Raw genomic sequence first — 14,766 nt, 5'->3', positions numbered from 1 at the left:
AAATCGCCTTTTTTTTAATTTTTTAAATTAAAATGCCTATAACTTTGGACTCAGTCATGATTTTTACATAATTCTTTCACTGCTTGATATATAAACTTGTTGTTAAGCGAATAAAAAAAGAAATGGCGAAAATCGGGAATATTTGGACCCGCTATTATCAAAAAACTAAAGTAAGAACGGTAAAAATTTTAAAATTTTAATTTTCAAATGCGAATATCTCCTAAACTATAAGAGATAATTTACTGCTATGACGACATTTTTTATAGTGCTCGATGAGGAGATTCTATATACGAAATTTTTTTTAAATAGGAACTCAAATGATGAAATAAGATCGTTTTAAAAATTTAACATAGCCGAGGTGTCCTAATTTGAGGACCCCCCGCCGGGCCCCTGGTTGGCCTATAAGGTCCAAATTCAAAACCTAAACTCGACAACACCTCCTTTTTGTGCATACCAAATTTCATTAAAATCGGATTAACCGTTTAGAAGTTACCGAATTATTTCCCTCTTTTTTTTTCCTATACCACTGTGCGATGGACAATCAGAGCTAAAGGGAACTAATAGTAACCTTAACTCTTTTGTCTCCTAATAAATATTAGGAGAAAAAATCCCAAACCGAGAGTATTTGGAGAAATTAAATTTCTTATGAACGAGCAACTAACGGATTGTCCTTGCACGAATCTGTTTCATGTTAGATATTTCAAGTGACAAAGGCATTCGAAGAAATGAAATTTAGGAATCCTCCTTGAACTAATCTCTTTCGCAAATTGAAAATCGAATACGATTTTCAAATGGGCAATGGAAAATCAGAGCTTAAGGGAACTAATAGCAACCTTAACTCTCTTGTGTCCTAATAAAAATTTGTTAATACTTTTTGAAAAATCCCAAATGAAAGTATTTGGAGAAATGTAATTGCCAATGAATGAGCAACTAACGGATTGTCCTTGCACGAATCTGTTTCATGTTCGATATTCCAAGAAACAAAGTCATTCGAAGAAATGAAATTTAGGAATCCTCCTTGAACTAATCTCTTTCGCAAATTGGAAATCAAACACGATCGTCGAATGGGCGATGGTAAATCAGAGCTTAAGAGAACTAATAGGAACCTTAACACTTTTGTCTCCTAATAAAAACTAGTTAATACTTCTTCAAAAATCTCAAATCGAAAGTAGAATGAAATTGTTTATGTTTATTCCAAGAAACAAAGGCATTCGGGAAAATGAAATTGCTGATAAATGCTCAACTAATGGGTTGTCATTGAACTAAAAGAACATGATTGAAGAATGACCGTATGCTTAATGCTTTCGTAGAGGTCGCTCTACGGAAGATCTTCTGGCCTTTCTTTCGGAAAATTGGTGTCATTCCATTCACCATTTTGGCGAAAGTAAAGTGGTGACTCTAAATATTTCCAAGGCGCTTGATAGAGTGTGGAATGGTGCACTTGTATTAAAGCTTTTTGCATTTGGTGTCGGTAATAACTTCACTCGATTTTTTCGAAGTTTCTCAGTGATCGCACTATACGATGGGATCTCATCAAACGAGTTCAAGATTTATTCAGGGGTACCACCACGCTCCGTCCTTTCCCCTACCCTATTCCTTATCTTCATAAATTACCTTCTATGTTAAACTTCCAACTTTATCTACTCTTTTGTCGATGATAGCAATATCTGCCATATCTATTCATGCAAATATAGGCCAAGCCCTCTAGAGTTTGGGGCAATGAGGCGCAATATGAATGAATCGCTTGAATCGCACGACTTGATACAAAACGTATGGCAGATAATGTAAGTCCATCTATATTTATGGGTGGTGTAAATATTAAGAAATCAGAAACTCTTAATGTTCTCGGCATGAAAATACAGTGCGATGTCCGATGGACTAAACATATTTTCCAACTGTCGAAGAAGCATTCAAGTGTCTCGGTTTTTTGAAACGGTGTAAAACATACTTCACTCCATTCACTACAACCGAAAATGGAATACAACTCCCATATATGGGCCGGAGCTTCATAGTCTATTTTGGAACTACTCAACCGCGTACATGAGAGGGCGAAGGTACTTATCGGTGACAGTAGGGTATCCAACTCTATTGATTCACTGGAGCACCGTCGCAATGTGTGGTGTATTTCACTGTTCTATCGATACTATAATAGAATGTGTTCCTACGAAATTTAGGGAACTCCTTCCCGATAATTGTATATTTTTACGTAGCATACGACTGCCTTCAAGAACAAACCTATTTGTGGTCGATTAGCCAGTGGACTTCCTGCAGAAGTATTCCCCGCAACTTTCGATGTGAAAAGGTTTAAATCAAACACTAAGTGCTTGTACATGAACCGGACCAGCCATGTACAAAAATTGTTACCTGAGTTCTTCATTGAAGAATTCAGGGCCGCATGTAAGGCGCATCTCTAGTCTACCCAGTGGATGAAAAAGGCCACCAGGAGACAAGGCTGTCAAGGCAGGTGCTCACGTTAAAACTCTCGACATTCATTGTCCACAATCATTACTCCCTCTATCCTCCCTCCCACAACCTATTTTCCTAGTTCCAGCACAATGCACTGCAAAAGGATTATGAAACTCGAACTTTGGAATTTATATAGTTTATCCGAAATCGGTTATTGTGTAGGTACTACTTTTAGAAGTTATCTTGACCAGATGTTAAGAAAATATCCATTTGTCGAAAATGACAAAGAGTTTAACGTAACATATACAAATAGGGCATTAGATGTAGTCGTTGTTAACCGCCCATACAATTCGCGTACTTGTTTTCTTTATTTTTTTTTTTTTTCATTATTTATACATTCATACGTACCCGATATTAACGTCATGTGCACATGAGTTTCTTCTGACGTTTTTCATTCTAAAAATGTTGCTGTGTTTTTATTTCGATTTATATATATTTTTTTATAATTAGTATTTTGTTGTTGTTGTCTAGTGTCGACCGTCGTCTCCCCGTAATTGTTGTTGTTGCGGCGGCTGTTGTTGTTTTAGTAGTTAGTGTTTTAAATGCGCCCCCCAAAAACAAAACAACATAGTGTGTATGTGTGTTACAGTTTTCCGGCATATACATTAAAAGCAAAAAAACAACAACAAGAACAGCAAGGGGTTCTGATGTTGTTGTTGCTACTACTAATGTTGTTGCTGTTTCTAAAGAATACAACGCCCTCAAACGGCTGTGTCGTAGCCGTAGTCTTCGTCGCCAATCAACACATGCAATTGTTGCTGGCTGACTGGCCAAAAGCAAAACAACAGTGGCAGCAACAACAACATTTATTTATTTTTTTTTATGCAAAAACAAATCATCCAACCATAATTTCAATGTTGCAATTCAGCAAAATATACATAATTTTTATACGTATTTTTTCAGTTTTTTTTTCTTTTAATTTTTTTTTTTTGTCAGCAACCTTGAATAATTTTTTTTAATTCTTGAAACAATAACATCAAATTTTAACTAAAATATTAAAAAAAACAAAAATGTACAAAAAATTAAGAAGAAGAAGAATATTTAAAATATGTGTGTATATTTACATTTCAATATTGAGTTGATTGTGTTGAAAAACAAGTTTAATTTGAAAACTTTTTTTTTTAATTTCTCGCCGTACACCGATCGTTGTTAAAATTTATTCACCTGTTTTCTGATTTTAATTAAAATAAATTGTGAGTTTATTTGCTTTAAAAATGTACCGAGTATTTTATTATTTTTCAATAATTTTCTCATTCATATGTATAATAATATTAATAAATTATTTAAATTAGTTAATAAATATTCTTACTTTCTTGTTTTTTTTTTTTGTTAAATAGTTAGTGAGAGTGTTGGTTGTTGATTTAAAGTGATATTAAGGGTGGGTTTCTTACTCCTCAGTTAAACTAGGCTTAACTTCCTGTTAGATTAAACTCGGAACAAATTTAGGCGGACTTTAACCGATGATTGTGTTTTTCAGTTTTCCCTCAAAAACATAAACAATGAACAGCTGTTTTTGCAAACAATACTTTTGTAAAATGAAAAATTTTGGAAAAATATTAAATAAACATTTAAAACAATAATAAATAAAACAAAATAATTCAGAAAAATGAAATTTACTTAAAATATTAAGTTTTTGTTTTTCGAAAATCATTGTTTTATTGTTTTTGTTAATTGTGTTTTCTCATTTATAACTTGAGTTTAATTGGTGAATATTCACTCAGTTAAACTAAGATAATAAGTAACTTTACTGATAACTGAAAAACACGAAACATATATTAATCCAGGTTTAACCAAAGAATGAAGATTATCTTTATCAGAAAAACTCGCCCTAAGCAAGTTTCCAGAAGTAATTCATTTTTGAATTAACTCTTTACAACTTTGTAATCTTAAATTTATACCATCAATGAAGTGTTGGTTATAGATGGACCAAAGAATTCTAGATCAGTTTTTTTGTGTTAATAACACGCTAGAGTTTCTCTGAACAATATCGATCCACGATCTCATCTTTGGAATTTTGTCATATCGAGCTACTATATTCACTGGTCTCTAACTTAAATGAACAATATCGATGCAAATAAACAATATCGATCCATATCCACATCTTTACAATAAGTTCTCCTTAAAAACTACGATACACAGGCTTTACAAAAGCTTAACGCAACTTAATCTTTCACTTCTTTAATCCGTTAAGGACATAAAGTATAATATGCCACTATATTTTTCTTAAAAAGATCAGGAGCACTATGTTAACAGCAAAGCTTTTGAAATATTGCTAAACATTCGGAATGCATTTATGATAGGAATAAGCGAACAGCTCTTTAGGCAAATGAAATATAGGAGAAGTGGAAGATTAGAGCAGAACCCTGTGAAAATCTGTTGTTAGTCGGATGACACTACAGTGGGAGGCAAAACGATTCCAGGGATCTACTTGAAAACTCGAAATCTACTATCGACCCTTTAATCGTTCCCACGACAATTGTTTATTCATACTGGAACGACTCGGAGTTCGACGAACAAATACCAAGAATTGCCAAGTCAGCTAGTTCGATTTTACACGTATCGCTGCTACAGCAACAACAACAACCGCCTTTCTAATCACAATTGCTATTACGGAATATGATAAATGGATTTGACTGCAAATGGCGCCAACAAATTTGAACATATTTACCAACATCCAGATAGCAATTAGGACTATTTCTTTTGATATGGTAAAATCTTTTAAAGAGTTATAACCATATAGTGGGAAGCTTTGAATCATATGGCTACCAGCCCACTTGAGAATAATTTACAATGTAATAAACCGAATATACTTGCTATAAAGGAAAGATAACTTAAAGAAGAGTCTCATAAGAACACTTGGATAACCTCCAAAACTTAAGAAAGTTAACCAGAAGAGTGTCATAAGAACATTTGAGCCTAAAAAGTCCAGGCAGAGAGGCTTCCAAAAAGTAAATATGTCCGAGTCCGACATAACGAAAGGATTCAGAGATATGTAGAGTGTGCGTAGAGCAACAATAAAACGCTGTAACACTTTCTCTGTACTTGTCTGATTTTCATTGGAGGTAAACTTATTGAAAATTTGCAAAGAACTACGTTCAGAAAACAGAATTTCTGAAGATTGGGCGAAAATTCCTTTTATAAGTAAAACAGGTTTTCTTCTTGCGGATTTTCCTTAAGGAATGAAGTGCTGATCATAAAATTTTAAGTTTCTAAAGATTAGACTATAGCCTTTGTGTATTATTTCAGTTTTAGTGTTATAAACATCCTACTTTTAATTTAATCTAACACAGCTTTTTTTGCAAATATCAGTTCACATTTCATATCTGAATTAGAACCTATTTATATAACATATTATTAATAAGACGTTATTAAAGTACTTTTATGTAATCAGAACGATATGTAGTAGTCATTGAAAAGTATGTTAATATGTAAGGGATTAGAATTGCACATCATTAACAAGTTTTTGCTGGGTATATATTCAATATAAAAATAATTATGATTCTTTATTTACTTTGTAAGCCATCACTCAGGCATTCATTAAATAAATATTATTTTTTTTGTTGTTTTTTCAATTACTCGTATTAAAAATTCTTTAAAATTATTAGCTTGTGTAAACAGCTAAACAGCTATAGACTTATTGCTAATAATTGCATACAGACTTACATTGGAATGTACAAATGTTTTTACCGACCTCCTTCTCCACCTCTTTATATGCTTAAACAGGTGCTTTTATCATAAACTACTAGTACTAGACGGTCGACTTGTAAGCAAGTTAACCATGTTGTGTTTTTAAACTGAAGACCTAAAATTTTTCAATACATTGATTTTATTATGTTTGCAACATATCGTGGAACTTCAGAAATTGATTTATTCAGGGTAGTATACAATCTAGCAATGCCTGCCTTTATATTTAGAAAAGACAAATACTCCATGAGGTGGAAAGTTTTCGATTCAGAAACTCAGTTTACTTCACGTAATGCCAAAGAACTTCCCAATCAGTGTTAGTCAGGAATGTTTTTTCAGGAATAACATCACTTACTTCAACGAATGTCTGCCTTTCTCAAAGGAAGTTCTCCAGAGTTTTACTGTCCTTTCCACATGCTTTACATTCGTCTGAATCCACACTGCCAATTTTGTATAGATGTTCTTCTATGTATCCCCTTAGAATACGTACAATAATACTAACTTCAGACTTGCATTTTGAGGAGATATTCCTTCTTGTTCTCATCAGGGTCTCCTCATAGGATCGTTGTGGTTTTACCCACAGTTTCCTTCTTCCAACAGGCCTTATGGGATTCTATCACCCATATTTTTCATTCAAGTTTACTACCTCGAGCTCCCTTTTTCTTTAAAGCTATTACATTCATCCTTCCGTTGCCGACTACTCTCGAGTAGTACCCATATGATGTAAACCTCACTTCTGGAAGAGTATTCAGTTAAAGCTTTCTTACAATCGAATACGGTCTAAGATTAAATTCTATCACCTGATATCGCCCTAATTGCCTTTTGGCGGTCGGTAAAATACACATTCCGTTATTGTGCGGACTTCTGCCTGATCCATATTTGGGATTAGCGTTTTAAAGTTTCCGATATATTCTGCGTCTGGTATGTGATCAGGCACGTCCGATGATTGTGAATAACCTTCCAATGTTTCCAGTATACATTGATGACGTGTCCTACAACCGTTTTTGGTCAGTTCGCCTAAACTAAAGAGCAGTTCGGCTGTAAGCTCCAGCTCATATCTTAAACATGTTACAATTGGTGGTTTCCAGAGCTTTGGTGTAAATAGTACACATGGAACCACTTATGATATGGTTATTAAAAATGTGGTCAGATCTAACTAAATCGTCTAATCTCTAACTAACTAGATCTAACGCTAGTATTTTAACATAAAACGTAAGCTTAAGAAACTTTTTAATTTTAAAAATAGAATTGTTTTATGATAAATATTTTCTTTAACTTTCCAAATTTTGAAAAATGTTCTATATATTTTTAAATAAAATCTAGATAAGTAAACATAGATTGTAAATACTTTTATTGTAAATTTAAAAATTTTAAGATTGAATGCGTAAAAGATAAACAATATGACTAAATAACACATACATGGATATATAAAAATTATTTAATCTTATCGTTTAACACAAAAATTTTAAGTTTAAACAAAATTAATTATACGTTAGCGTAAGTTTTGCTAATTGAACTTTTAGATAGTCGAAAAAAATAAAGTTTATTTAATAAAAAAGAATTCAGTACAATTTCCAATCATTGATCTTGAGAGATGTTATATCTAGTAAAACATTGCTGCTAAGATATTTGAATCTAACTTCAACAAAAGCAGGACAATGACGGATATAGTGTTTCAGATTCCTCTCCGTATTCTCTACATTCGTCTGAATCCGTGTGGACACTATGATTACATATAATTATATTAAACTCGGACTTATGTAGTGTGAGAAGACTTCACGTTCTGATCTTCTTTGTTCTAAAAGAATCGTATGGAAATATCGTGCCATGTTTTTATTTAGCCCTCATTGTTTTGAAGAGATTTGTATTCAACAACTTAACTTTCTCCAGCTGTCTTCACTTCTTACCGATTATCACCGAGTGATCTTTAAACCATATGATGAAGAGGTTAGAACTTGAAACCCCAGATTCCAGAGCTCTTATTGGCATACTTTACGCTGAAACTCAAAACATTGATATTATGTTAAAATTAGTTTTTAAGAAAGTCCATCATATAATAGAAGCGTAAATTAGAATTTGTCTAATTAGGTTAGCAGATCACGATCTTCTAAGTGGAAACAATGTGTCACAGTTTTTGAAACTTAATTTTTTCATTATGCGATCGGGAACGTCTATTTGTGTTTAACCTTCCGATTTGTTCATAACTTGTTCTGTCTTGCCTTTGGTCAATTCATCTAGAGATGCTACTAGATTGTGTAAACCGCCTCTGATCTTTTATGTGTTGCGTTTGAAAATTCAGTTTCCTGAGTTCAGGTTGGTATTATGTTAAAATTTGTGTCTAAAGACGTCCATCATATAATAAAAGCATAAATTTGAATTTTTCTAATTGGGCTAAGGCCCCATTTTCAGCCTATGGTTTTCTTATGCAGAGCTCTATCCTCTATTTCTATTTTAGTTTTCAATTTAAGTATTAAAACCTATCGGTCACTGAATTGCGGAATTGCGATTCAGTAGAGGGTGGAATTCTCATCGTTCTTGTTAAACAAAGATTTCGGTGGACATTCAACCCTCATTGCTGAGCCCAGCCGAAAGGCTTTTTAAGGCATTCTTAAGCCTTATACATGCTATACACCTGCCGTGTTGGCCTTATTTTACGGGAGTACTTTTTAACCACTGTGGTAACAGACTTGACAACTTATCCCTTACACGCCGTTGGCAATTTTTGAACGTCCATATAAAAGCACTTTGCTATCTAATATCTGACGTTTTGACGACACTACTGCATTCTTCAGATGTAGTATAGACACAGATATCTCATCAAAGTTGGATAAAATAAGCCGAGGACTTATTCTTACTCACAGAGAACACACTGTGATATGGAATGAACCAAGTAAACCTTGAAAATGGCATGATAAGGAAAGTAAATTTAATCATATCGCTTGTATAGATTACCCTGCATCTAACCTAGCATACTTTTGATTCATCCGACGCTCTCACTCCATGCTAAGGTTTACGTATCCCAACATTCATTTATTTCATATACACTTAACACCAACTTAGTCCCACATTAACTTCTCTGTATCTCAGTATTTGAAAAGACTTTATCTTCCGGCGAATTTTGTTTTAAAACGGATCTACCACGTGCATTCCGAAGGGATCTTTCCATTAACTGTGACAAAACTAAAGGCCAAATCTATAGCCATTCCCGTGGTACCAGATTATATGGTTTTCTTGTTTGTGAAATCATTCCAAGGAAAGACCGAGGATAAATTTAATCATCATTAGGTTATAGTCCCGACAGACTAGAGCTCCTTGTAGCACCACTTTTCTCCGGGATTACAATCACACCAAGATGGGCTCTCCATAAAAGTTCCCCCTTGAGGCAAGTAACTTAAGCAATTGTTTAAACAGTTCTGCACTTTTAGTGAAGGTGTATAACTAGCAGATTAAGTAAATTTATTTTTTTACTTGATTTTGACGTGATTAATACTATTTTAAAGTTTAAATAAATACAAACCTATTTGCAATTAATTTCAAACAAATATTAAAACAAACAAAAAAAGTAATCATGTGAACGTGTTTAAACCATAATAAATTTACAACAATTTTGTTTTTGTTTTGCTTTTGTTTAAAACTTTTAATTAATTTTAATTATACTAATACTAGACTTTTAAATAAATATTTCATAAGAACATATCACCTAGGGTAAACAAAAATGTAGTAATTGAAAACTTGATGACAATTCTATAAAGATTTTCTTAGAACATTTAGATCGCAACAAGTTTTAGTTTAGACCCTGAACTACATACATTTTTTATGGTATTTATTGATTAGTAAAAGGATTGTGTTAAATACATTCTTTGAAAAAATTTAAAAAAAAATCTATTTGTATTAGTATGGAATTTTTTTCATGCACTTCACGAAATCGTTTAAGTACTTAATGTAATCTTTCATGTTCAATGAAAATTTTCATGAACTAAATGAAATCTTTTCATAACTTGATCTTAAGTTAGTTTAAACATAAAATCCAACTTTTGTGTAAAATTCATTTCGGATTCAGCAACAAAAGGCCAAGAAATCTCTTCGAAATTACAAGAAATATCAGTGTAGAATTCTTCTCGGATTCAGCGAACAAAGCTCAAGATATCTCTTCGAAATTGGAAGATATCTCAGCTACTGCTGGACAAAGTGGAACTAGGGTTCTATGTTGAAGAGCCAGAAACAAAAATATACCACCGTTCACCTAATCATAACTCAAGTTTCCAGGCAGAAGTCCGAGCAATAAGGAAATGCGTAAATTGGATTAGAATAATTATGGCGCCCACAGCCCTTAATATATTTACCAGCAGTCAGAAGGCAATTAGGGCCATATTAGATGATAGAATTAAATCTAAGACCGTATTGGATTGTAAGAAAGCTTTAACTGAATACTCTCCCAAAATTCGGCAACGAAAGGCGAGTGTAATAGCTTTAAAAAGAAGGGAGCTCGAGACAGTTAACCTGATAAACGCAAACCATTCGACGCAACAAAAACTGAATTAAAAATATAAATGAAAGAATCCCATTAAGCCTTTTGGAGTTACGAAATGGTGGGTAGAACCACAAAGATCCTATGGGATGACCCTGATGAAAGCAAGACGAGAAATCTCTTCAGAATGAGCAAGTCTGAAGTTTGTATGATGGTACGTACAGTTGGACGTGCAGATTCACACGAATGTATAGCATGTGAAGAGGACAGTGAAACTCTGGAACACTTTCTTTTTGCCACTGTCAGGCATTCGTCAAAGTTAGATCCAAGTATCTTGGACGTTTTGTTTCTCCGGAAATAACATTATTGACTAACGCTGCTTGGAAGATTCTTAGGAATTACGTCTAGGAAACTGAGTTTCTAAATACTGAAAAATAATTTATTCAATGAAGATCTTTTTCTCTCTTCTTTTTCAAGAAACCTAACATAACCTTCCTCACCCGCAACATCTACACTTTATACAAGTTCATTGTAACATAAAACAATAACCTTCAAAATATTTACAAAAATGAAGATGATGAGAAGAAAGAATCCTCTGCTGCTTCAGCTTTCTTGAATTTTACAAATTCTAAAACATTTGTAAAAGATGATTGCAAAAACTATTCCCAAAACCTTAGCACAATCGGTGTTCATAGGCCGTATACTAGACTAGTGACTTTTGAAAGCTTTCATACTTTAAATAAAATCTTTCATATACTTAATGAAATTTTTCATGCACTTAATGAAACCATTTCATAACTTGATCTTAAACTTAAAATATTGAGTTCTCTTCAATGCTATAACAATTCTTTATAAAAAATTTATGTAAAAAATCTAGTTTTAAAGAATCTGAAATATAATATGTTAAAAGTTTTCCATTTCCTGAAAACACAGTTTTTTGCTTCACTAAGTTCCGATAATGTTATCTTAAACAATTTCCTATAATATTGCAAAATCAAATGTTGCAGCAGCATGTTTCCATTGCAAAGTAATTCAAAACCCAAAAGATTTTAAAATTATATAACAATCACTCAACTTATTTTTAACTAGAAGCAAACCATCAACTGACAAGCAAAACGAAACATGATTAATGCCGAAATTATCTTTAGTATCTTATCTAGTTTTTGTTTTTTTTTATAATTTTGTGCTAAATACTTTTAAATTATCTATTAACAAAACATACTTTTTTAGATAAAATTGTTTAACAAATTTTTTCGTTAATTGCAGATTATTATACACTACGACAACAAACAATAAAACAGAGTCAAAAACTGCAGTAAATACTTTACCCACTGGTGGCCATAAAATAAATAATAGTCAACACAACACTCCAACAAAACATAAAAAGGAAAGATTACCCTCCGCAGCAACAACTCTAACTAAACCAAAAATCTTAGGACAACAAAGTATAAAAACGGAAAATGCTACAGCTCTTAGTGCAGCTCCCATATTGAGGGCCACCTATGAGTTAGAATCTTCACAAGCTCTAGAGGAGCTGTTGAAAAAACGTGAGGAGGATCTACGAAAACGACGTGAACATGTTGAACGTTTAATGCAATGGCATCAACGACTGGACGAAGAAGAAGCTGAGGTCTTGAACTTGGAACGTCAGCTCCTTAGCTACAATAATGTTCCACATATGGTGGAACAACAAACTACTACAAGTTCAGCGAGTACGGAAAAGTTGACAGCTGCTCACGACAATACGAAAGAAAGTGAGGACGTTACCGCCTCACCTTTGAAATCACCCGAAAAGAAACGCGCCTCACGTGCGCGTAAAATGGAAAAACGTCTTAAGGAAATCGATAAAAGTTTAAGAGAACTTTCGCATATATCCGCCTCAAGTACAACAACGTCCGGTGGTGTTATGGGCCAAACTAATAACGAACAGCAAGAAGATTCAATCTCTAGTATAGCCACGCAAGAAGTTGATTTTGTACGCACCTCTGGCATGAAACTGAATAAACTGTGGAAACGTTTGACATCACAACAAATAGAGAAATTTGAACCCAGTCGTCGTTATAAGTTGTGTAAAGCGGACTTAGAACGTCTGTATGAGGAGGCCAAAATGGCAGTGTTAAAAGATTTTGCCGAGGATGAGGAACGTATAGCCCAGGAACTTTTGGAAAAGAGTACGTCTAATCTAAGTTCCACTAACAGTCCCACAAATCTAGGGCAAATACCCAAAACACCTGATCCTAACAGAGCGGTAGAAGTGCCAACTTTAAATTTGAATTTTAGTTCGGGACACTCGGAACCAGAGGAGGAGTCAGCCAATAATTCACAAGTCAATACCACACAACAGGGCAACTATAGTCCCAGTGTGGCAGAGGAAAACTTTAAAGCTCAGGTTCTATTAAATTCCAGCGCTTCTTCCGATACCATTTCCGAAAAGCAAACTTCGGCGGATGCGAAACAATCGTCCAGCCGTCTGGAAAACAATGTACAAATGTTTTTAGCCTTAAGTCAACGTATACAAACAGCAACCGGTGGCAGGCATGCAGGTTTGGGAGGAAAACTGCAGCGCAGTTTAAGCGATACTGAAATATCCGAGGCACCAAAGTTTAAGGCAGATAAAAGCACAACTAGTCAAAAGAATATAGCAACTATAGCTAGTCAATCGAATACAAGTATAAGCACTAATAGTTCAGCACGATCTTGTGGCTCATCAGAACAACAACAGCAACAACACCAAAGATCGAAATCTTCCATAGTGGAAATGACATACATTCCTTCAACACAAACAGAAACGCCAACGTCAACAGATTTAAGACAAATACCACCCAACAACCCTCCCGCATATCAACAGCTAGAACATAAAAACAATGAAACTACAAAAGACTTGGAACATGATAGGATATTAACAACCAATCTACAGCCACTCAGTCGTTCATCCGTTATATGCTCTATAGGTAATGTAACACCAAATAAATTATCACCACAAACTTCATCGGATATTGCCACAATTGCAGAAGATTTCAAATCCTCAGCAACATTAACATCAAATATAATAACCAAAAATGTGACAAGTGGTACAAGCTCAAACATAAAATCCAACTTTTCCGGACAAGTTGGTTCAGATTCGGCAACCAAAGCCGAAGAAATATCTTCAAAATTGGAAGAAATATCGGCTGCCGTTACACAACTTTCACAAATGAATGCTTTGCCCTCCTACGAATCTGTTACCCATGCACATTCGCGTAACAAATCCCTAGATGAGGCCACAGTAAATACAAATGATGAATCTTCCAACTTGAGTACAGATGCCTCCTCATATTCCTTTAATTTTGAAAACATTACCACTGATAAGCATTCCTCACCCGGAACATCTACACTTCAACACACAAATTCATTGCAACATAAAACAATAACCTCCAAAACATTTACGAAAACTGAAGAGGACGAGAACAAAGAATACTCAAGTGCTTCAGCTTCCTTGAATTCTACAAAATCTAAAACATATGTTAAAGATGATGGAACTTTAACACAATCGGCTTTCGAAAATCGTATACTAGATACTTATGAAGCTGATTTTGAATCGGATTTAAGTAATGTTACTCATATTGAAGACATAACTATACCGACATTTGAAACAACAGCCGAAACGATACAAGATGAGGAGGAGAACGAAGAATTGTCAACAAAATCCTCAGCGAAAGAGGAGGATTTTGTTAAAGATAGTATAGACAATTTAAGTACGGAAGCTTCCGACAAAACGTACAATGCTGAAGAACTCAAATCGCCCTCATCATCGAGCACGGAAAAGCCCTTAGCTTTAGTGACAAATGCGAAAGCACGAAAACCTAGTCCTGATAGAGAGTTATTACCTCCACCTCCTCCCTTACCACCACCACCGCCTTCTACATCTACTGCAACAAGCGCAGCAGCGGGAACATCAACTCAAAATGGCAGTAGTCATCTTATGCCAGATATAATTAATGAATTGGAATTAAGACGTCATCAACTTATTTTGGATAACGAGGTATTTAAGAATGAATTACTAGGTGGATAGGTAGATAGATAGATAGATAGATAGATAGATAGATAGATAGATAGATAGATAGATAGATAGATAGATAGATAGATAGATAGATAGATAGATAGATAGA

At 34.1% G+C, this 14,766-nt stretch overlaps 1 protein-coding gene across 1 annotated transcript in view; it reads left to right on the top strand.

The window, feature by feature from the left end:
* The window catches only part of LOC111687933 (extracellular matrix-binding protein ebh-like), a 45,265-nt gene extending 30,596 nt beyond the window's left edge, over positions 1–14,669 (top strand). The window contains exon 4 of the mRNA XM_046954121.1: positions 11,885–14,669. Coding sequence (XP_046810077.1) covers positions 11,885–14,669 — 2,785 coding nt within the window. The remainder of the gene's footprint in view (positions 1–11,884) is intronic.
* The last annotated feature ends 97 nt before the right edge of the window (positions 14,670–14,766 follow it).

This window comes from Lucilia cuprina, chromosome 6 (genome assembly GCF_022045245.1).
Source record: "Lucilia cuprina isolate Lc7/37 chromosome 6, ASM2204524v1, whole genome shotgun sequence".
Lineage (NCBI taxonomy): Eukaryota > Metazoa > Arthropoda > Insecta > Diptera > Calliphoridae > Lucilia > Lucilia cuprina.
The sequence above is the reverse complement of the archived record's forward strand: the minus strand, read 5'-3'. Positions and strand labels throughout refer to the sequence as shown.